Below are 25,377 nucleotides of genomic sequence, written 5' to 3'. Positions count from 1 at the left end.
AGTCTCGGCTCGCGGAGGCAGGGGCGACCACCGAGCCAAGCCAACAATCCTAAACAGGGAAACGGACCTCTGCGGCTGCTTCGCTGCCCTCCCTCCCCCCCCCCCCTAAGGAGCTTCTGGATCGATCCCTCGTGGCCACCTGTAGTCTGATGCGCAGAAGAGGATTACAGATCTAAACCTCTTCAAGACCGGAGATGCACTACGACAAAAATAAAATTGGGATAGGCCTGCATGATCCACATCAACGTACAGAAGCTATCCTTTGGAGCATTCTTTGACAAATGCACGTCCGAGAAAAGAAGTGGCCAGACTCCTGAAAATCACGACCTTAGGCAGTATTCCATGTGACTTCGTATGCCACCCTAAATTCAACCGCTCGAGGTGTATCATCTGAAAGGCTGCTCATTTGAGGAAATAGTGGCTAACTGTGAGGATGCAATCGAAGCCCACCAGGAGGACCACCCTTGAAATGAACAACATCGTACTCTCTTTCTATTCGTGTCGCCCTCCAGCCACCTTTCGGGCATTATACTTGGTCCCAAACGTGCGACCCTCTGTGTCGAACCTTCTGTGCTGTTTCAAATGTGAGAAGTTTGGCCAGAGCATGTCGCAATGCCGACATGAAGCCGTGTGTTCACGGTGTAGCAAGACAACATCCTAAAAAGGAGTGCCAGGTAATTCCGCGATGCCCCAGTTGCCACAACCAGCTTACAGCCTTCAGCAAGGAATGCCCGACTTGGCTCCAAGAACTTCGCCATTCCAGAGTACAGAACGCGAAATGGCTGCTCCTTCCAGGAAGCCCGCCAGTTGAGACACTGGTCTTTGGCCGGTTGTATGCGAAGGCAGTTCAGCCAATCACGAGGTTGGCCAGTACTTCTACTGCTGCGCAGAGCCTACAGTCAGCAAGTGTAACAATGCACCAAGAAATTTTTTAAGTCCGTCCTACCTTAGAGGCGCCACATTCTTATCAATTCAGAGTTCTTAGGCAGGACGGAGAGGACTCCATCGGCCTTTCTTCTTCCACTCACTCTTCTTTTATCCCTTCTTCTACCTCACGCCTCACCTCGTATGGAGTGTGAGGTACCCTCTCCCCCTCTTCCCTGCCACATCGGTCTGCTCCACAGAGAGAGAGAGAGAGAGAGAGAGAGAGAGAGAGAGAGAGAGAGAGAGAGAGAGAGAGAGAGAGAGAGAGCAGATTAACCAATAAAATAATTAAACAAATGAAATATCTTCATGAAAAAAAAGACGTGACAACTCAAAGACAGAAGCAACAAAGATCTTTATTGACTGAATCAATGCTGTTCTGGGAACATTGCTTGAGATGGAAGTCTTCTGGTGCATGATTTTTCACATTGCAGGTGATGTCAATAATCTACATACATTTGCCAATTATGATTTGATGATAGACATGCATACTTTCTTTTTTCTATCTACTGCTCTCATCCACATTTCTTTTAGCATTCTCTCATTGAAAATTCTTCTGAAAATTATTCCACTCTGCTATCTTTATTTCACCCATCAACAATTCAACTGATAACTGTTCTACAATACTCTCATTCATCTACATTTCGCTTATGCATTCACTGATAGGTACTTTCTCGGACAATTTCTTTTCACTACATGTACATGATGAATGATGATGAAATACATAAGTATAAGCACAGGTACAGTGTTGCTCCAGTTAAGACAATAATGTTGCATAGATCCTGGCAATGGAGCTTCAGGCAACAGAGAATGTGGTCAATGTAATTTATTTTCACTTCTCCAAATGATTACAGTTATTCACTCTATATTTAGAATTAGAATAAAAACAATAGTAATACACATAACATCTCATCCCATTAGATCCCATCAAAACAACATTAGAAAATATAAAATCTTCTTAATTCAAATTAAAAGAACAGATTTCTTGAGACTATCAGCTTCAGGGAACATACAAGTTTGAAGTATGAATTTTCAAACTGAGTCAAGGAAACCCTTTTGGAAAAAGTTCATTAACATGAAGTTGAAGCACAATACAGCTCTCAAATTAATGTTCAAAAGGAAAAAGGAATAAGTATAAACAAGGCAAAAAGTGCGGATTACAGGTATGTAAAATGCAAAAATTAAAACTCTGTAAAGTTTAGAAAGACAGGCTTGTCTTAAAGGTAATGTACAGGGGCTTTGAAACGCCTTTTCTCAAACTCGTTAACCAAGAAATTTGTAGAATAATAATGGGCAAATGTGTTGCCATAGTCCTTCAAACATATCAACTTATATAGTTGTGAGCACGGTAAAACTCTTACCAAACAAACAGGTCAAATTAAAGTTACAAATACACAACACTGAAGCTGCCTGTCCCTCTGATGGTTAAGTCTGAGGTGATGAAGATGATCAAGACAACATTCACACAGACGGCAAAAGTGATTTTTGACTTAGGTCTACTTCAGATCTCCCCTTAAAACATGAAAAATCAGTACCAACTAAAAAAGGATAAAAGGACACATTACAGCAAGCCAAATCCAAATGATATGAAAAGCTTTGAGTGATCTGAACTACAGGTCAAACAGCCATTCTGCTTTGGATCACTTTCTGGTTAAATTGTGTTGTAGGACACACTTACTTTCTAAAAAATTGATATTCTGATATCAGCTTTTGATAACAAAAAAAACCCTTTCCCTTTTGAGGTATCCAAAGTGCACACTTTGTCGTCAATGTCAGACCATGTTGAAAATGATACCCTAAAACTAAGACTGCACCCGACTCCTGAGGCTATTCTTGTTTGACAGAACAGGTCCCTGTTAAGTAAAAATCTTGAAGAGAACTGCAACCAAATGCATTAAAATTTAAAAAGAAATATTTACATTATATTGCATCTCCAAAAACAGTACAAAGAAAGTTAATGGGTTTTTTGGGGGGGAGGGGTTCGTGTTTACCACAGAGTGCATAACTTGGGTCAAAGTAAAATGTTCCACATTATTGCTATTCTGGACCACTGTGTGTTGTGGAAAAAGAATCTTTCTGCTAGATTGCAGCTTCAAAAGTGAGCAGAAAAACTCAAGCTGTAACAAATTTTTCTGATCTGCCAATAGAAACTAGCAGAACACTTTGTTACAAAGCCCTTTAGTTGCCACCATTTATCTTTAATAGCACTACACTGATTGCTCTCTGCTCGACAGACAAGCACAAAGCTTTATGCCTGTTATGGTGGTACTGCGATGTAGACGAAGGAAGATTCTAGAACATGTTAATGGTAAGAAAAAAAATAAAGAAAAGTTGACAGAACATTCACATATTGTGATATCTACCTTTGTCACATAACTAAAACAGTTTGAATTATTCCATATTTCTGTGACACCTGAAAATTTTGGAAAAGTGGCTTCCCTGAATGCCAGTCACATGCAATATTCTTTGAGAAAAAAAGACATCCTCAGATAAACACTTATATCTGTTTACAGGCAGAGGGACAAAAACTATCATGTACCAGCGTGGCAGCCTCGAGGGTGGCGATTGTCTGATGGTATAAATTGATAAAGCTTTACATGAAAGATACATTTCTGCAGACTTATACCTACAACAAGTCGACATTCTCGCAAATTTCGACTTAAAAATTTGGGATATAATAATTATTATAAAGCGAGTAATGTGAAAGTTATTAACAACGAATGTTTTCTTCTTGTATCAACAGCCAATCGCTGCATTATAATCTATGTAAACAAAGATGGCGGAAAAATGGAAGGTAACATTGATCTCAAGTGCATCATTCACTTATGAGTTATTTCCCTTCGTGAATTGATTATGTCCCTTAGCCGATTTTTTTCTTTATATCAGTTGTTTCCCTTGTTAGTTTTCCCACTGATACTTAACATATATATTTCAATGGTCTTTTACTCAATAATATCCATGTGTTCAAGGTATAAGTCTTTAGAAATGAAAAGTATGTGATATAAGCTTTCCAAATAATTATACTAGCCACCCCTGAGGTTGCCACAAAATCTAGCAAGCACAGCAGATACAGTTTTTGTCCCACTACCTATTACTGTTCTCTGAAGCTGACAAAGCATTAGTTCATTGGGGCAACAAAGTTGTATTAAATCATAAAATAATGCATACACAATACATAAATAAACAAACTCACATATGCAAACAAACACACATACACATACATAAACATACACACACATCCATACACATATAGGAACATACAAACGCACATCAATGTGCATACATGTACATCTATAAACACCGAAACCCATACTGTAAACTGTCATAGCTCAAAAATAGCAACTGTTCGGGAAAGAGAAAAAAACTTTAAATCCTTTCATAGCCATGATAGAAAAGCCAAAGAGTCACTGCGCAGGATGCACATCTGCTTGCTGCTGCCATACACAGGGATCAGATTTTTTTTTACCGGGTACTTTGCCAAATTGATGACATTTTTTTTGCAGTTTTAACGATCCCACAAGAAAAAAAGTGTTGTATGTCGAGTTACAAAAGCTTAATTTTGAAATACTGAACAAGACGTGACATTTTTTTTCAAAGGAATACTGCATTATCTTAACTCTTTAAGCCCTGATTTTTTCCACTGTTTCCCCAGAGGTTTTTTTTCTACACTCACCTAAACCTGCTGCACTATGTCTCATTATAACCCCAAAAGCTTGCCTCCAACTTCTAAATTGCGTAAACAAAGGCTTATTCATTACAAAAAAAACTTGGTTCGCAAATATTTCCGACAAACAAGCAAAAACTAGCAGTAAATAAAATGAAACAGTTGTCGCTAGTACTGGATGCTCCCAGCGTCCAATGGGGTTCAAAGAGTTAAGTTATGACCAGAATTCACTTTGAAAGTACCATTCCATATTGAACATACAAAATAGAAATCCTGAAAGATTGTAAAGAGCAGAAACTCTAGTAACGACAACATTTCCTTTGCTAAAACATAATGGAAAACTGTGGTATCTTAACGTATATCAGTATTCTGGTGCATTTTTAGAAATCACATTCTTACAATACAACCAGATTTCTTAATGCCATATCTCACGTTCTATTGTGAGTTGAATTCTCAAACTTTTACAGTAGGTGAGCTGCGGCCCTCCCTTTAGTTTGATTTCAAAACCTGATTTTGTCAGAAACGTGACTGATTGCAGGTTTCCAGAGGTGCCATAATACACACACACACACACACACACGCTATACAGTTGCTGATTCAAATTCAAGCAGTCTCATTAATTAATAAATACATAGATTCATAATTCCTTCTTAGACAGGACACATTAACCCAAGCACATTTGAAAACTACCCTGGAAAATGTGCAGTGGTATACAATAACACATGAAAGACTTCACAGGCCTAATAAGTTGTAGCTTCACTTCTATTAATAAATCTCTTTGCTAATTGTATGTTTTATTCCACAACATCCAATCAGAAAGACAGAGATACTCTTTCAAATAGACTTCCCTGTACTGGAATCAAACATGTGTCTTTCATATGCAGCCGTGAAAGGCAGAAACATTACACAAGCAGTCACCGGGCTATAAACTTCCAGAAGCCAAAAAACAGCTGAATGACTCGAGAACTCAAGCCTTTTAGTGATTAAAGCTTCCCAACTCAATGATTATTCTGCTTCAGCTCTAGTATGCCTAAAATATGAACTCATCAAAAGAAAATAATTTTATTTTTTTCAAGGCTTCTCCTACATACATCTATATAACAGCATTTTTATCCTTCCCAGTCCAACACATTTTTAATCCCCATATAAGTGCATGAGAGTCAACGTAAACTGGAAATATTTTCTCTCCTTGACCATGACTATTGAGTCACAAGAACATAACCTCCTGAAACGCCATTAACAAGACAGTCAAAGAAACAGACAGTATCAGCAGCAGTTGCCAAAATAGAAATGACCTATTTAAGCCCTGCAAGGTATAAAATAATACAAAGTTCTTCTTTTCATTTTATCTAGGACCTTCATTCTTTGGCTATTGGGGAAAAAAACACAGCAAAAGAACAGACAACAATGTTTACCGGCAAGAAAAACTGTGAACATGACAAACATTCAATTAAAATAAAATAACTCTTGCAAGTGTTCGTTGATATACAGCTGAGAGTGAGATCAAACTTTAGTTGGAGGAAAATACAAACAGAACAAATTTCACAAAAGTAGAGTGATTCCGAGAAAGTCGACACCAAAATAGACTTGATAGAAAAACTGTAACAAAGAAAAGAGGATGAAAGATAAGAAAGCTAAAAAGATTTGTCCAGAGGTTGAGAAGTAACTCCATGGAGGGGGGGGGGGGGGGGTTCTAGACTCAGGGGATCACAGTTAACTGTAAACATGTTTAGCTGTTCGCCACTAACTAGAGATCATCTAATTTGAGAGACAAGTGCAATCAGTGGCAAGTAAGAGAGCAATAGGAAGGAAGACCAGGGATATGCTGTCTTGGAAACATCAAGGAGTGTACAGGCAAAAGTCATAGTGATGTGGAAGAGAAGCGTTGGACAACATCGGGTGAGTAATTATTGCAAGAAAACAAAACATTTGCTGCGTTGACATTTACAAATTGCCTGTATATACAACAGGTAAGGCACTTCAGAGAAATATAATTCATGGACACTCAGAATATGAGACAGGAAGAAAAAAAATGTGAATTTCTCATATTTCTTTCATTGTGATGAAATGACCTGCATTATTTACCTGATTTGATATTAGCTAGCAAACATTTTTGTCTACATGTCAAAACCAGAGAAACGAGATGCAAAAAATTGAAAACACTACCATGCACAATGAAAATAACCAAACCCATTTGTAACACGCATGGTCAGACAATGAATACATGGGTAGACTTCACGTAATCAAATATGCATTATGTATGTCTACGACAAGGGTGTTCAACACACAGCTTAAAAGGCCAAAAGTAGTGAGCCACATGATTTTCAACTGGTCCTCAAAGTAAGATAAAAAAAGCTAAAACTCTACCATGTTGTAAAAAATGAGCACAGCTGCCAAATTTTTTCTTTTTTATATCCCTTGACAAGGCTGTTTGCCACAAACTCAATGTTCACCAAAAGTCTCACCTTTAAAATTACCAAATAGTGTCCTGCAAAGTGTAGACCTAAGCTGATACCAAAAACAAACAAAAATAAACCTCAAACTTTTAAACCCACAAAACTACTCTCAACATGAGTAAAATGGACCCTCAAAATCTAAAAGTATCACGTGTGGCCTTTGACCATAAAAGGTTGAGTATTCCAGGTCCACAATCACCCTTCTTGGGCAAATACTCCTCCCCCCCTCCCAAAGTTCTCAACTGTAGCCCATCCTCCTTAGTATTCGAGTTTCATGGCCAGTCAGTGTGATGACAAGCTTACTCTGAGTGGAATAGATTAGGGCAACAAAAACATTGAAAGTAAGAGGAGAACAGACCACATTAGAGCATCAGCAAACCAACAAATTACAGCACTCAGACAGAAAAAAAAATGTCCTTTATGCTCAACTTGTGTGAACAAACAGGCAAGCAAAATACAAGATGGAATTCTGCAGTTTTACACAAGATCTACATCTTGAAAAAAAAAATTAAGCAGACTAGTTATCAGAAATCAGAACATACTACAGTTTTATACAATCTCACATTCCCAAACTCAAAAAACCCCTTATCCTTGCCTCATCAACAAACATTTCAACATACAAGTATCACAGAGGATTTTTACGTAGAGGATCTGCGCAGATGGCCGTGCATCATCAAACCGAGGCACAAAGTAAACATCACGCATGTTTAACTTACTATGGCAAAGAATCACACTACAACACTAACCATCTAATCATGACACATTCAACTAAAAAAAAGCCAATAGAAGATGGCATACAAACATAAATTAGATATCTCTTTAACTCAGCACTTTTTCGGTTGAATATGTCACAACATATGGTTTGGCACTGTAGTCCGCACTCATCTTTTGAGGTAGAGGATGCATTAGTTGACGTTGTCATCACAACCTTCCGCGTGCCTCACAAAAATCAGTCCCCCCATCCCGTTCTAAATACAAGTCATCGTGTTTGCGACTTTCCCGATCCTGAGTTAGGAGCTCCCATCTCTGAGACCTACTGCCACTTCCATCTGGGTGAGATATGGGCTCAAGATTGGAAGATTGTAGCGGCGTTCAGGAGACAGGGAATGGCACTGGGGATGACAGAACAGCAAGACAGATCATAACAACTTCATCATGTAATAGGATTAGAAAAACCTTATCGGACTGCACCAAAAAAAATGCAAGTTGACAATGGCTGCACTGCCATATATAAGAAACAGAGAGTAAAGAAGTTTGGACAATCTCTTTTAGTTTTAGTAAGAGTTTCACGGCACTTGCAACACAATAAGTGGGATCCCATGTCTCATAACTTGAGTGCAAAAGAAGCACATCAAGAAGACTAAGTACAGAGAGCAGAGCAAAAGATAAACGGATTGGAAGAACCTACAGAGGGCTAGAAATGTAGTAAAATTAGGATGAACCCCAAGTGGAGACTTCAAACCAAACATAACTTCTACAAAAGCAGAATATGTATGATAAAGAGGTGTAAGACAGCAAAATTAATACTTGAAAAACAACAGGCTAAATCAATAGTCGAAAAGAGTATGTTGAAACCTTTTAAAAAAATAGACCAAGATTAACCCAAGTCTTACAGCACCCCAAATCCCTTTGGCTCACATTTGATGAATTCATCCGAGCATCAGTGAGAACAGGCCTACTGTTGGCGCTGAAGCCTGGACCTTCCAGTTTCCCTGGCTCCGACATCTGCTCCGCAGCCGCTGCTGCCAACACCTCAGCCTCCGACCTCCACTTGGCCTCCTCATCCTCCCATGGCTTCCGATGAAAGTTCTGGTCCAGGGGAAAGATGTGCCCCTCGGTGGAAAAGAGGTAACGAGAAAACTCTCGATTCACCGGGTTATCAACGTCAAATAACTGCGGAGAAAAGCAGAAATTCTAAATTCAGACATTGAATGCTCAATGTCTTTTTATACACACTGTAAACTATTCAAGAGATGGTATCCCTGAAGAAACGCCATATATAAAAGTAGAATATAAGATGAGAGTACAAAAAGTTGTTTTTACATAAGTAAATTATAGAAACAAAGTTCTTGACCCTGACACACAGAATAGACACAGTAAGGACACAAAACCCGACAAAAAATTTGTATTCACACCAAGTCTCACCAAGATAATAACTAAGTTAACAAAGTGGCCCTCTACATCCTTGAGGGAGGTACAACACTGCACAGGCTCTCACCAGATAGAGATACTTGCAAGTCTCGCTCAGGAAGAAGCTCTCCATTCTATCCTCCAACTCCTTGGTGTGCACATCATGAATGGTGCAGAAACCACACCTGGGGAGACATTGTGCATTATGAGCTACACTACCAAAATCTTGTGCCAGTATTTGTCACATCTTTGAGCATTGACCGGCATTTGAGTTGAATGGTTACTTTTTTCTTTCACATATAAAAAAATGACTTCAATTCTCGGATGGAGGAGTCTATTTTATTAAGTATCTCAGTCTTTCCAAGTTGATTTTCCCCTCCACTCGGCCTGTGGGGGGAAAAAGTGACTAGAAAAATGAACTTCGCTAAATGTAATTGAATTCTGAGAAAGAGGCAATCTATTCAGATGAAAGTGACTTGGAAGCACCAGTTTTGAGGCAGGTCAGGAAGATGAGTGCTCAATGTCATTTTATATCACAAATAAATAAACTTCCATTAAGAAGCTAACCAAAGAAAGACAGCAATGACTAGAAATGTTAAATTATCGAGGCTTTCAAACCCAAATTTTACAATAATTCTTTGGGAGCACAAAATGTCACCTACTCATATCTTCCTTTGAGAAGATGTCACTAGGTCAGTTGTGAAGGCACTTTGCCACAATGACAGTAATGCAGGCATGCCAGTCTGAACTTATCGGGAGATCCTTCAGCTCTCTCTACCCCGGTCCTATAAGAGACATTAATTTGTAGGTTTGCCGTAAGTGTCTAAATGAAGTTATAAAGGGTGTGAAACAAAAAAATATATCCAAATGAACAAACCTTTCTTTGGTATGTTCATTGATGCTGTTGAGAATGTCCCTGCCAACATGAAGGTAGAACGGATTTTTGGTAGCTTGGTACAGAAAGTATGTAGACTCAATCAGTTCTGGCCGTAATGGGTAAAACCTGATATCAGGGGCCTTCAGTTGCCAGTTGTACCTCTCTGGCAAAGCCTCATAGCGTTGCCAGATAGCATAATACAAAGCGTGTGAGCATATAGCTTCCTCAATATCACCATTCAACACCTGTGGATCAAAATATCATCATCATCAAGAAGTGCCAGAAATGAAGCACACATTGGCGATCATTGTTCAACATTCATTTGATTGTTCGGATACTCTCCAAAACCTAAGTTATCCTGGTCTTTCCCCCTCACCCATCTGTTAAGGTTCTATAAGTATCATGGTTTACCTCAGCCTCATTTGTCTTCTATTTTTCCCAGTGGGAGCAAAATGTTCCAGGCCCCGACAGCTTGTACTTTTCTCTCACTGCTGAGTTATGAGTTGTCTTGTTGAGTTTGTTCACGGAGTCTGGTCTCATGGACAGGAAAGCAGATCTGATATTGGTGACTACAAAGCAGTGGATAAGTTGGTGGCAATATACCGACTCATATGGAAGGCCATACAACTGGTACATAAGGGAATTTATGATTGCATTCCGTTGAAAAGGCAGCACAGCTGAACATGTTGCATACAAAGGTGAAAGATCTCAGCTTTCCCTCCCATCAGACGGTCAATGTTACTATCTAGCTATCAATGAAATCTACCTACTTGCACATGTTAATCAGTCAGGCAGATCCATCTATTTGGTAGCTGAACATGTTGCATTAAAGGTAAAGGATCACAGTTTTCTCTCTAATCAGAAGGTTAACGTTATTATCTCGCTACCAATGAAATCTTAACCGTTCGCACATCTTATTCAAACAGACTGATCCATCTGTTCGGAACACCCAACGGACTCAAAAGTGCAGATTCATCAGAAAAGCTCACAAAGCAAACTCTAAAGAACTGATTCCTCTACACCACTGACTAGCCAGACTCTGGAGAACAGACCCACCTGCACTGCTGACCATGCAGCCTGTAGTGCATCAATCCAGGTGTTGACCGTCTCACCGGTCTTCATGTTGACATTCACATACAGAGGGGTGTTGCCAGTGCCAGTGTTACATTTGGTTCTCCTGCAGAAATAAAACACAATAGAGTTTTCCTCAGAATCCTTTATCAAAACCAGAGTTTGAAGGGGGGCGATCTGAGTCTCCAGAACGCCAGTAGATAAGACAACTTTACAAACCAAAAATAACAAATAAACACATGTATAACAAATACATGCAAATGAAAATGTGTATTTTCATGCCAATTATAAAAAAGTGCACAAATATTGAAAATGAACCAATTATCTCCATGTCATTTACAATAAGCTGTTTGTGACTGATGGAAATAGAATTCAAGAAAAATATAGGATTTTAAGCAAATTCAAGCTGAATTCTTCAACAGGCAAAAAAAAACCCGGAGCACTGTGATTTTATTGGAGTAGGCCTACATGGTAAGTCTGTTAAAACCACATGCTTCAGGCAACCTCTAAAAACACACTCATAAAAAGCTCTAAAAGGCACTTTTGTCAATCTTTTAACACAATCTTATGTCAACCTCTTAACACACATTTACGTCAAGCTACAAATAACATGTGTCCAGTTCTAAAACATACTCTTGTCAAGCTACCTTTCACAGAGCCACAAAGATATTTTGGAACTAGCAGCAGAAACTTGTGTAATTTTTTTAATGACATCTTTTTTTTTGTATACTGAGCTACACACCAGAAAGCTCATTATATGAGTGCTGGCCTATAGATAGTTATTAACCCCAAGTTGGCCCAAAAAGAGCAACATCATTCATCTGGAACACATTAGAAAAATGGTAACTATAAACTGTTGTAGGAGTTCTGAGTTAACTGTTTCAAATTGAAAACAAAACCCCAGTTTAACCAGTTGATGAAACTTACCCTCTTCTCATGTGAAATTTGATCGTCTCATACGATTCATTGAACATTTTCAAGTCATTTTTGTCCCCAAACAGAATGTACGCCTGAAAGAATAAAAAAGACTTTTGTCACCAAGCAGATTGTGTACATTAAATTAAAAGCTGGCTAAAAATGTTGAACCTTGCAAAGTCTGTCTATGATTTGAAGTAGCTCTTCATTATTCTCTAAACTACAGTTCGTCAAACTAAAAAGCATAATTTACTTTTCTTCACTCCAACAACATGAGTAAAGCTACGTAGAGGTACAGAAAAACAAAGTAAAATGACCAGACACTGAACTTGATCTAGAGCTCTTGAGTCATTCTCTCTTTTCTGACAACACCAGTCTGGTGAGGTTGAACGACTCGTCAGTAGACGGTGTTACGAGCTGTAGCTCGAGTTTCCTCCTTGAGGATAAACATTCTCATTAAGATGGGGTGTAGTTTCATACTGACCTAGGGTAATTTGAAAAAAAAATGTACTAATTTCTGAGTGAGTACATCCAAAAGTAGGCCTCATTCACAATTGAAAGTTTTTTGATTGCTTGAAGATTGAAATAAAAGGTTAAAAAACTGACCTGCATCTTTAAAAGGTGTGGTAAACAAAACAAACTAATTTCCAAAACAGACAGAAGATTTATTACCCTGGAACATGAACTAGTAACAACCTTAAAGAAGAACCATATTACCTTCAATAAATATTCAAAGAAGGAATCAATGCCTGCTCCAAGCCCACTCATGGGGCCGACCCACTCGCCAGTCTGGATGTTGATCACATTGCCTTGAAAACAAAAGCAAGAAATGGGAAGAAATTCAGGCTTAGTATAGCTATAAGAATAAGAATTGATCATACGAACTGGTTCTCAAATCAAAGATCATGACAAAAGAAATAAAACCATACTCATTTTTGGCAAATGTTATAATTTATTAAATCTTTGAGCATGAACCATGAATCACAACATAAAATCATATTTCAAAAGCATATGTTTCCTATTCAAAGAAAACAATTCTTAGTAAAGCTGGTGATAACACAAATAAGCAGAATAAAATAATAAAATCAAAACAACATACCCATATTATTTTTCTGATTCCGTGAACACAGTCTATATTAACCCAGCAGCCAATAACAAAACAGATTATTTGAAAATTTTTCACGAAATTAATGCAACAGCAAAGCCCAGAACGTGTTCACAAAGGGGGGTAGGGGACGGGGGCAACTACACAACCAGTTTGCAAAGTTTTTACAAATGGAAACAACAACTAGAGATTACCTCCCTTTATGCTGAAATGTGCAGAGCCTAAAACTGCACAAACAAAAGTCCAAAGATTTGTCTCAGTACAATATGCAATTATCAACGGCATTTCATATTATACAAACAAACCATCAGCAACCGCATTAAATGATACCTGTCACTACCCGGGTAATAAATCTTCTCTACAATTTCTATGGGACCACATTCAAAATGACCTTCATTGGTCAATGGTCAAAACACCTGAAGAGAGCTGATAACAAAGAACTGTCATTCTACTAAAACCACAAAACTCACCTAATAACCCTGTGACATTTGACCTCAACTGCCATAGATTTGTCACCGCTCGGCGTGCTAAACCCTCATAAACTGGGTCATTCAACAGACGTGACAGGATGCCAAACTCCAGTATCAGAGTTCCCGCCCCTGAGGTGCACGTCTCATTGATACAATTTTCTGGTACTCCGTCCCTCAAAGAGACCTGAAGGGGGATGAAAAATTCATGGGAATTTATTCACTAAGACATTTGCAAATGGATCAGAAAAGACATACTTTCAGGAAATTCTCTTGCTGCTGTTAAAAGATATCTTGCACATTTCGACACCCTGAGTTTTGGAACTCAGCATAGTGCAAAAATATTCTTTTACTTTCATAAGCATCTTATTTTTATTACCATAAATGTGCCATTTCACATTCATTAGCATAAATCATATAGAGAGAAAAAAAATCCCTTCAGCAATGATAATCATGAGTGGTAGGCAGGTGCTTCGGTGTGGTGCTTCCCTTCTTTCCTTTCAAACACCTGTCGTCCATATCTCTCCTCCTCCTTTTTTGTGTTTGTCACTCTCTTGTAACACCTCTAATCTTCGGCACTTATATGACCTAATTATGCTGCAAGTGCCATAAAACTCTCAATAAAACAAAGATAACCAAACAGGGTCTATAAATGAAATAACATCCCCCACCCTCTGCTTAATTAAGCAGCCATATCAAAACGACCAACTGAAACCCACTCTTGGGTATGGGATGCCCGTTCTTGTATTGCTGAAGGCAGGCAGAAGTCTGGTAGCCAGGTCGTGAGCAAGGTCAAGCAATTCATTCTCATAGCCAGGTACCCGCATGTCACCCAGAGGTTGTCGCGGGTCCACAATGATCAGATGGGCAGACAGCAATGAGCCTACCATTCTGGGTTGGGGGGAGGAGAAAGAGGAAGAGCAGTGCTTGTCAATCTTTTCATAGCCAATGCCCACTTTTGCCACCTTTAAGAGGCTATAATTTTTGTACCGTTCACCTACCTATATTTCCAAACAAGGCATTAAATGATACCTGTCACTACCCGGGTGATCCCCACCGGCACCGCCCACCAAAATTCCCAAATATCATCCAGATTGGCAAGCACTATGTTCCAAACAGCTCACAGCGGTATTTGATTCAACTTTGCCGGTTGAGCCTGGAAAATGCTTATAATTTCTTATAGCATTTGTAGCATCATTATTTCTATTCCAGCAATAGCAGTTCCCTTGAAATGGTAACATATTATTTATACATTTTCTGCTTAACTGAAGATGAATGGCTGGAAATTTAAAAAATCAAATACCCTAACCATAATACCAAACCCTGCCAAACATGGTCAAACCCACAGTCCAATTACCTGATAGTAGCCTCAAACACTTGCACTGTGGTGTTCTTGTTAAAAGACACATGCTCTATGGCCAGCTGCACTGCTCTCTTAAACTCAGAGCTGTTACCCATGATCTGCAACAATCAATAACGTTGGTCATGGCAATCAAATTACATGATGACTAACAACTTGTCCCTAAAGCTGTTCAGTCAACCTCACACTTGGCTCTCTGTATTACCTGAAGCTTACAAATCTATCCTTAAATGAAATCCAACATCCAACAGAAAACGGCTTGAAATGTTGCCTGTACTTCAACCTTAAACGGTTGAGTTCTAGGATAAAAAAACATTTTCTATTGTTTCATTTCATTTTCAAAGGGTCATCACTCTTAAAGAGAGAGCTACGGTAAACAACCTAATTTTTACACAGAAACAGGGAACTTTCTCAGGTTGGATTGTTTAAAGAGTTTTTATGACTATCCACTTCTAAAATGAAAGTCAGTCTCAAACTGCTACTTTTGAGATTTAAAATCAACATAAGTTAAAAAAGACATAGAACTGAAAATCCTTTAAGTTTAAGAAATCCACCCTTTCCTCTTTCTATGATCTTAACAATGATTATACTTACTGCCAGAGTGTCCAATGACTCTACTAAGGTCAGGACATAATCTCCAAGGACATCATTGATGTTTATATTATCCCTGAAATATACGAGCAAACAAAAAATATGTGTAATTCTTAACACAATATGTTAGGCATCGTGGTGAAATCAGGCGCTCATCTAAATCTAAATGAATTAGAAGAAAACAGCATTTTTCTTCCCGTGTGGCAATTTTTACCAATTTTTTATTTTTTGTCTCAACATCTTTATGTCCATTAAAAACACATTGCTGTGTGGATTTTACACAATATATGATCATGTAAATTTACAGTAACCAAGGACTCACAACTCTCAAGCTTTGGAAGTTATCAAACTTAGGCAGCCATTTATGTAATTGTCATCATGTATACAAAAAGCAAGTCCAGTCCCCCTTTAACTTGCAATATACAAACTTAAGAGACCCAGAGGGAAGCAAGAAGTGTGCAGAAAAGCAATCTATTCTTCAACTTGTAACAAATTCCCATGTGCTATTTATAAGCCCCAAAGAACCCCCACCCCCATCAATAACTCATTAAACACAATCTACAGGTCAGAGTTAGCAAGATAAGACAGCCCCGAAGTTTCAGTCTGATGAGCACTTGCTGAACTTAAAAGATTAAAATACTTGCATTTGCATGGTTGGGACGACAGTAAAGAGGAGCTAAAACAAAATCACGAGCAGAAAGTGCAGAAGAAACCTGAGTGCTTCTGTTCCAGCATCAGAAGGAGAAATAATTAAGGAACATCACAAAAGGATTGGAAGCCTCTAATTAATTAAATGTCAAACTGGAAGAGAAAAATATGAAAATCTGATACCATGAAAATCATTCACCACTTTCCAAACAAAACTGACAGGGTGACAAATACATGTTACGGGTAGATATTCTTGGGGATGACGTAACCCCATGCATGACCTCTCATTCATGATTTATACCAAAACTATTATTTTTACAACTTCACATCTAAAACTAAAATAGATTTTCTTGGAGTTTTACTTCTTGAGAAAAAAAGGCTCTTTAATCATCATCATAGTCATCTCCACCATAGACTCCATTGTGAGAGACTAAAAAAGCAGTTTCCTACATAGACCCGCTTCTCCAATGTATTTCAACAAAGGACACCATTCAGTTACCACTGGTCAGCTTCCTGGTCCCATCACAATTATTCTCAGTTGAAATGTGACCCAAGGGAGGACAGAATGTGCTTTAAAACAATTTTTCATCCCAATATTGAGAGTTGTAACAGAGTCTGAACTAATAAAAAAACTACTCTCTAAGCAATGATCAACTTTTACAAAGATCAGGAAAGCAAAGACATTCTGTGTAGGCCTCTATACAATTATTACAGAGTGAAGATTTTGCTGTCCATTAGTCTGTATACAGTTGTAGATGCCGCTATCAACCCCTCCCCCGAGTGTTTCCTTCTCTTTCATTACCCATTCAGCCTTGCCACCGGTATACTGGTGGTGCGTAAAAGTGCCCGTATGCCTAGCCACTGGAACACTGGTGAGCGAGACCCTTTCCCAAACCCGGCCCGTCTAGGACAAAACATGTATACATGTGAAACAGTGTTTACTACTATGCAAGACATTATTTTGAAGATCATTCTGAATTAGATGCTGGTAATAACATATCGCACAGGAGCCCAGGCAGAGGGACACAGAGATTGCTTGTTTTAGCCCATGTCTATCATCAAGCAAGTGTGACTGAAATCTGTACAATCTTCCCTTACTTTAAAATGAACTGGCGTGACTCCATGCCTGGGCACTAAAAGTTCTTTTCAGACGTCAGTATTTCCTTTTTATGTTAGGGGGAGGGCTTTTAAAAAAATACTGTGTCAGATGGAAACCAGTCGGCTTCAGGCAATGCCCCCCACACCAAAAATGTATTGCTTTCCATCCTCGACAGAGTTCCCCGCCCATGTCAGAATGCATCATAAATTATAAATTGTTGTGTTGTGACCACACCGACTAATTTTTAAAAAAATGAAAGGCAGGTTCACTGCCAACAGATGACCAAATTGCGCAAAGGCGATCAGACAGTCCATGAGTATGGGCGCCAGTCTATCTAGGAAGTTCGAGCGCAAAACTGAAAGACGAGAGCGATGGTCTGGGAAACGTAAGTACCACGAGTCACAGTTAGATGGAATGCAGAATGATGCAAGTTGCTTGTAGGCCCTCCCCACTTAGCGTGAGATATATATATATAAGATCAGGCAGACAGCTCAGGGATCAGGGAAAGCAAAGCATCGATGAGTTCACACATTGGTGCGATCCTGTCAGGGGCAAATATTGTAACCCTGCTGATTGAGATTTACAACAGCGAGGTGTGATCGCATTCATGAGAGTGGATGCTCCGTGACGTAAAGGACCGTACAATGATTCCATATTGTCGCAACTTGGTTTATCAGCAAAGCGTGTCCAGGTTTCTTGGGTTTTTGGGGTTTGTTTTTTTTAAACAACGAAAAAAAGCCAACTAAATTATGACCTGAAAAGCGGGATCTTAGCCGAATGTAGGTCCTTGCGGGTCAGAGCAGGATCTTAGGGGTGACTTTTATATAAATTCTAGATCTAGATCTAATAAAATTTCTGAGTTTCCAAAACAGCGGAATGTTAGCCTCTAGGCGAACCGGGACCATAAGCGGTTTGACCGTAGGCCTTTTACGCGGAGATTGTAATGTAGATCTAGATATGTAGATCTAGATTTCTAGATCTAGATCTAGATCTAGATTCTAGCCCTACTAGGCTAGGCTAATACTAATTGCTTGCACTTTCTTCAGATTCAGACTTTTACTGAGGAGAATTTTGTCCTGTATTAACTCAAACAACTCACGGATGGTCGTGATCAGCGCCTCTTCCTCGGCAATGAATAGGATCCAACTCATCCTCTGGAAATGCATGTTTCATGTAACTGTCATAGCCAAACCGAAACATGTTCCTCGACTCTTCCACCATCTGTAATCGTTCCTTCTCACTAAAATGGGAGTATTTGCTATGGAAAGGATCCCAGTCATGTTCAAAGTTGTAAAAACTATAGCACGATGGATACACCATAAAAAATATAGTGAACAAATTAATATTTTCAACTCTCATGTTCCTTTACATAAAGAAAAACCTTCCAACATTTCACGACAGACTACAGGCTACAGGCCATCAGCAATATTTCGATCATCCCACAACAAATCCATGGCATGACCTACTTACTCATAAACATGGTGAGGAAAACTGTCCACTGTGAAAAAAGGGTTCTCTGTGTAATGAAATAAAACCAACTTACTATTATTAAATTTCTATTTTATAAGATTAATCAATGACAATAAATGTATTCATTTTGTGTTAAAATGAATACTTTCAATTTAAGCCTCGTATGGGAAGGTTTAGAAATAGCTATTACTGCGCGAGTCTGTGGGTATTCCCGATTTTTCAATAGCCAATTGAATTTTGCCCTGTATTTCTTGCAACTTTCACTTTTTGTTTTGAATACCATTTTCCGAACAAACCCGTAATTTATTTGTAAAATAAAAGAGACCTATTCGGTAAACATCGGTTCACCGTTCGAAGTCTGCCAAAATGTTGGGATCCCTCTAAAAGTATACATGTATTAGATTTATAATACTTTTTTGGCCTTCGTACTTTTTTTTCAGTTTTTAAGCAAAAAATTCGAGATCTGTCTTTTGCAAAAAGCATATTAATATCCTACATTTTAACAAAACAGTCCGAAATTTAATTTTAACTAGTATTTGTGTGATGAAAGAAGCTGAGTTGGTTGAAAAAACTAAAGAAAAAGAAAATAAAGGGAATGAAGAAGAGGAATTGCAGGTGCCGCTGATATGAGGAAGAGCAGAAGACATGCTCTCCCAACACTGTGACAGTTGCAAGCGAAAATTAAAAGGGCAGCACGCCGCTTGAGTCCAGCTGTGTCAATAAAAAAAAAGGGGGGGGGGGGGGGGTTGATCAACTGAATAAAAACCCGATTGCCTTGCAACAAAATGCAACTATAATAATTATTATAATAATGAAGATCATTTCTATAGCGCCCGCACTCCCGTTTAAACACAGCTCTTGGCGCTTTACATAAATGCTTGTACGAACAATACAATATTCACGCACGCACGCACGCACGCACGCACGCACGTACGCACGCACTCACGCGCACAGACACACACAGACACACACACACACACACACACACACACACACACACACACACACACACACACACACACACACACACACACACACTCACTCACTCACTCACTCACTCACACACACTTGGCGCTTTACATAAATGCTTGTACGAACAATACAATATTCACGCACGCACGCACGCAAGCACGCACGCACGCAAGCAAGCACGCACACACGCACGCACGCACGCACGCACGCACGCACGCACGTACGTACGCACGCACTCACGCGCACAGACACACACATACACACACACACACACACACATTCTCTGACTCACTCACTCACACACACACACACACACACACACACACACACACACACACACACACACATACACACACACACACACATTTGCTTAACGCTCATCACACGAGCACGCTTAAATACGTCGTTACGAAATGAGCACATGCAAATACATAAGAAAATAATATACATAATGCAGTTCGCAAAATACATAAATGGATACATTATAGGCCTAGTCATTTGTACTGAACATGAATCTACTGACATAAAATTATGATGTCATTATGCCTATTCAGAAGTGTTATCTGATCTAAAAATTTAATCAGTATATTATTGCGGTTTCATCTAGGGTTTCATCGATCTGCGAAAGGATGCATTTTTCATCGTATCAAACTATGATGTATGTCATCTGAAATAAGGCGTAGGCCTTTAAAAAAAAAAAAGCAAAAAAACTGTCTCTGGTAAAACAAAAAAGTTAACAACTTTTCTTAAACAATCGGGGGGGGGGGGCAAACAGCATAGACACGAGCAATCTATAGGCAACATATTTCGGGGTTTGTTATCGAGGTAGGTCTATCACACCACAGCACCATCCAAAAGTCCAGACGTATTATAAATTATTGAAATGTATCATCAAGATCACACCACACAGTGGGGGCTTTCGTGGCCAAGAGGTATAAATTAAGGTGCTCGCTTCTCATTCAAAGGTCCAGGGTTCGAATCCGGGTAGCGACGGAAAAATGTTATTCTCTAAATAAAATTGTCTCCTTTCACCTCCTTTCCTGCTCTCTACCAATGTTCTATCATCTGCTTTCGTCTCCACTTTCTGCCCCCACCCCCTCATCTCCTTTGCCCCCTCTCTGAGCTCCGGACTCTTTCTGCAGCCTTTCTACGTACACCTTGGCTCCTTCTTAATTTACTGCTGTCTTTCAGCCACACCCCTGATCTTCTGGTAGGAAAGATGTAAACCTAGCCATCGAAGACAAGGGTGAAAAACCTCGGAGTTCCCGTATGCAAGTTGCGCATGAAAGATCCCTTGGTGGTTCAAAGTCGATAAGATTTATACTTTATAGGCTTCGGCCGCCACCAGGGCAAAATTCAATATTTCCTACCAACTGAAAAAGTTTGGTGTGTCCCGTGCACTCATATGACTTTATACCGTCTTTATGCAGTTGCGAGCGCCGTAAAACATTTACAATAAAAAAAAAAATTTAAAAAAAAACTACAGCACCAATCAAAAGTCCTGACGTATTATATTGTATCGTCTAGGGCATGGGTTGTGTTCACATTAGTATTAGCTACGACTAGGCTTTGGGGGAAAGAGTTGGGGGTGGGGGCGGCAAAGATTCTAGCACCTTTTTAGCTCCACGGGAAGAGGGATAGTCAGTAGGTAGTGAACTAGATCTATGTGTGCAGAAGGGAGAATCGCACCTTCAGGGAGGTCATCAAGATGTGTATATGCGCCACATAGTGAGACAGCAAAGGGGGTTGCACGCTCTTGGAGTCGACAAGAGTGGAGGAGTCACACGTCGTTCTATCGGTGAACAAGATGGGAGGGGTCACATGTTCTTGTTCTAGATATCAACAAGGTGGGGAAAGGGGGGGGGGGGGCGCTGGTGGTCACACTTGCTAAGAGACAACAGAGGGGAGGGAGTCACATGGGGTCAACAAGAGAGAAGGGGGTCACAATAATAATATTATGTTCTAGGAACCAGCAAGAGAGGATGTTCTATGGATCAGTAAGATGGGAGGGTCACATTCTATGGGTCAACAAGAGGGGTCACAATAATAATAAAGCAATATGTTCCAGGGTTCAGCAAAAGGCAAAGAAGTTCCATGTGCTAAGAGGCGACAAGATAGGGCGCCCGCGTTCTGGGCGCCAACACGAGGGGAGGAGTCACACGTTCTCGGAGCCAGGGAGGGGAGGGGCCAGACGTCCAAGTGACGGCAAGCGAGGACGAGGGGTCATGTGTTCCAGGGGCCAGTAATTCGTACAGGGGTCATGCGAGTTAAAAGGGGGTGGGGTGGAGTCACATGGACTACTGAACTACAGAAAGAAAGGGAGTCGCACGCTCGTACAAGGGAACAGCCAGAGGATATGGAGCCACTAGTTCAGGGCGGTGGGGATGTCAAAAAGCGTATATGACATGCGTAAGACAAAAAACAAAACAAACAAAAAACCCAACTCAGAATACCACATCTGGACTATCGTCAGTCTGAAGAGAGCAAAAACTAACTAGCTAATGGATGAACAAAGTGTCTATTGAATCTGAAGGGTTTTACAAAGCGCGCTACACGAGAAAAGAAACATTCAAGAACCTCGGACTTTACAATGAGTCACTGTGCGCGTTTGTGTGCGTGTATGTGTGTGTGTGTGTGTATGTGGGTTGTGTAAGAGAGAGAGAGAGAGAGAGAGAGAGAGAGAGAGAGAGAGAGAGAGAGAGAGAGAGAGAGAGAGAGAACAGAGCTGTGACAAGCTGTAGGCCTACAACAGTCTTCCTAATCTATTTAAATGTCCTTTTCAACTGAGACCTGTCGCTTACATCGTAAGTAGGACCAACAAGCCATTCAATCTTTATCATGTATCTTTGACCAGGTAGGAAAACAATAAACACGCCATGAAAAAAGAATCCTGTTGAGTTCTAGCGGGGACTGAAACTGAGATACCCAGACTTAGAAGTAACGTCTCAACCACTACTGTAACACCGCCTACCCTCCAAATTTGACGTCATTTTGTAAAATGCCTTAGGTACTGCATTAGCATTGGGTTCCCGTTGTCTGTGCCCATCTCTGTAACCATGGAGTGAGAGTCCATACTTCACACACTAGAAGAAGGAAAAACAAAACCACCAGCATTTGTGAATATCTCAATGTTAAAAGAGGCTATACTATAATGCTTCGGGGATGCCTAAGAACTGATACATGTATGTACATGGACAGTGGTCTTTTCAAATTTCTAACTTGAAACCATTGGAAGTGTGCAATGACTGTGTGTGTGTGTGTGTGTGTGTGTGTGTGTGTGTGTGTGTGTGTGTGTGTGTGGAAGGGGGTGTTCCTTTCAGTGGTGGGTGGAACAATTATAAATTATTATATTATTATTATGGACTTGTCCGCACTGCAGAGGATCCCTGCTTAGCTCCCAAATGTCCTAACACAGCTGGGGACAGAACAAGCTACACTTCACATGGTCACAAACAAACATCCAAGGAAAATTGGCCACTCATTCAAAAGTCTCAACACAAAGTACTGTGAATGACAAAATTTTATTGGAGATTGGTGGTGTAACATATAATATAACCTACTGTAAATATGGGATCATGAAGTTTCTATCTGGAAAAATGTTAACACAATACCCACATAATATTTTTCAAATCATATTAGTGGAGATTTCATTGTCTTTCGGACAGAAACATCATTGTGGGCCTTTAACCTACGAACAAGGGGATAATAAGCAAAATATGTACACTTGACATTTTCTTTGCATGATGTATGTTTATTTCCATTTCAAACAATGCAATTATTTCTATTTAAATCTAGTTGTTGAGAAACACAGACTCAGAAGAACCTGGCTAACAATGGTGACAGAAACAAGTCATGTTGTCATCCTAAAAGTATCCATTACCACTGCGCACAGAAACTGTTGTTGTTCCCAAAGTTTTGCTGCAGATATTATAATACAAAGTCTCCACAAACAAAGTGCTCTGTGTATCACTTTACAGTCACACATTAGTGTAGAAGCTTTACACATTCTAAATATAGACTGTGATAGTGACCAGTGACAGCTCTATGTATACAACACACTTGTAACATAATTTTATTCAGAGAACTATTATTTTGATTTAGGGTGTTAGCCATGGGTTCTTTCTGAACCACAGGACCAGTAAAAGCTGTACAGTACTGCTGGGTAGCTCAGGTTTCGACTGGATTCCATGTCATTCTTCCAATAATTTTACACAACACAAAGATATAAAAATACACCTTGGTCATAACAAAGACCAGCATGAATGTAAGTTTGCAACAAAAGCTTTTATTGGTGAGACAGGCTTTTAAGTTCCTATGGGGGAATAATACTATAAAAAAAATTCTCACCCAGTAAGTGTTTGATAGCACCATACAACAACCAGGTAGCACCACAGCAGCTGTTGATCAACATAAACACATCCTACACGAGGGCAAGACAGGAACCTGGCACACAGATGCCAGGCAAAATGTTTGGGTCAAATAATATCCTGAAACATTCTCTTGTGTCGAAGCCCTTTATCGAGACTGACCAATGTCACAGATGCTGTGCTGAACATGTACAGTATTAGAAATACATTTCTGAAATTACTTGCTGAAAATGTTATAAAAGAGACACAAGTGTGGATGAATATTAACGGAAAGAACATCATCCTTAAAATCTAAAGTAGAATGGCTTCCATGAAACCTGTATCACTCATGGTGTTCAAAAATAATGAGATGGAGTTTGTAATTCAACTTTGAGGATCTAAACAGAAATTGAAGCTATAATTAGGAGATAATTTTTAAAGACCGGACTTTGTAAAAGGTTTCCAGCAGAAATATTAGCTTTGAATTGGAGTTAAGTTTCATACAATTAGGGGGGAAAAAACCCACAAAATTTTTTTTGTTAAACCCCAACATTAGCAGATCAAGCCAATGTTGATCATGTGGTAGTAGGAAAACCAGACAGGCCAACATAGCCAGAGGAAAAAAGTTGGACCTACCAAAGGCATCTCCAAACCACCCACATGACAGCTAGAGCAAGGCTCCACAAAGAAAGACATCCACGTGTCATCACTATGGGCCTCACTCCCTTAAGTATGAGCATGAAAGTCATAAAGTTCACTGTTGTTTAAATATCAGTCACCGGTACAGAAATATATTCTATCACTTTTAGATATTTGACTTGATAGACTATGATGATGCATAAAGGTAAATATCTGATTCAAACACTGATGAATAATTAAGAAAACTTTATAGAACAATTTTATATTATTGTCACATGTGGTGACAAGTTCATTTTGCAGTTGTTAATCACAATTGACAGTGTGGCAAGCAAGGGCAGGTTTTAAAAGATGATTAGCACCCCTCCTCCACCCGTACTTATAAAATGTGAGGCAGCATGGTGGAATCAGGCTCTCGTCAAAATAATTTAACTGATTTAACTTGCATTTTTCCGCAGGTTGGTGAATTTTTATATAATTTTTGTTTTTTGGCTCAACACCTTTCATAACCATTTAAGAACTCATTTCTGTGTGGATTTTTTAGAAAACGTTGATTAAAGGCACAAAAAATGTAAATTTTCAGTTACCACGGACTCTTAAGCTTTGGAAATAACTAATCTTTGGCGGCCATTCTCTCACTAATTTT

The 25,377-nt window shown here is 39.4% G+C and overlaps 1 protein-coding gene across 1 annotated transcript; it reads right to left on the bottom strand.

Moving 5' to 3' along the window:
• Positions 1-1,260: 1,260 nt before the first annotated feature.
• Positions 1,261-18,782, bottom strand: LOC101855066 (ER degradation-enhancing alpha-mannosidase-like protein 1). Its single transcript, XM_005089258.2, has 12 exons — positions 18,407-18,782; positions 15,564-15,636; positions 14,967-15,070; positions 14,329-14,500; positions 13,613-13,796; positions 12,755-12,846; positions 12,050-12,132; positions 11,108-11,228; positions 10,052-10,296; positions 9,263-9,359; positions 8,683-8,937; positions 1,261-8,156 (listed from the first exon to the last, which is right to left on the bottom strand). Exons 1-12 carry the CDS (start codon positions 18,664-18,666, stop codon positions 8,055-8,057), a joined length of 1,788 nt encoding a protein of 595 aa, XP_005089315.1. The 5' UTR covers positions 18,667-18,782; the 3' UTR covers positions 1,261-8,054.
• Between the last annotated feature and the right edge of the window lie 6,595 nt (positions 18,783-25,377).

The sequence above is a fragment of the Aplysia californica genome, unplaced genomic scaffold, assembly GCF_000002075.1.
Source record: "Aplysia californica isolate F4 #8 unplaced genomic scaffold, AplCal3.0 scaffold00004, whole genome shotgun sequence".
Taxonomy (NCBI): Eukaryota; Metazoa; Mollusca; class Gastropoda; order Aplysiida; family Aplysiidae; genus Aplysia; species Aplysia californica.
Note: the sequence above shows the minus strand (reverse complement) of the source record. Positions and strands in the feature narration are given on the sequence as shown.

Bases quoted from the DNA above. Each gene is read 5' to 3' on its own strand.
- LOC101855066 (XM_005089258.2), bottom strand. From the start codon at position 18,666: ATGAGAGTTGAAAATATTAATTTGTTCACTATATTTTTTATGGTGTAT. The intron at 14,501-14,966 runs GTAATTGGACTG...CCCCCAACCCAG, and splicing joins GTGTTTGAGGCTACTATCAG to AATGGTAGGCTCATTGCTGT. The intron at 12,847-13,612 runs GTGAGTTTTGTG...TTTGTTTTCAAG, and splicing joins AAATGTCACAGGGTTATTAG to GCAATGTGATCAACATCCAG.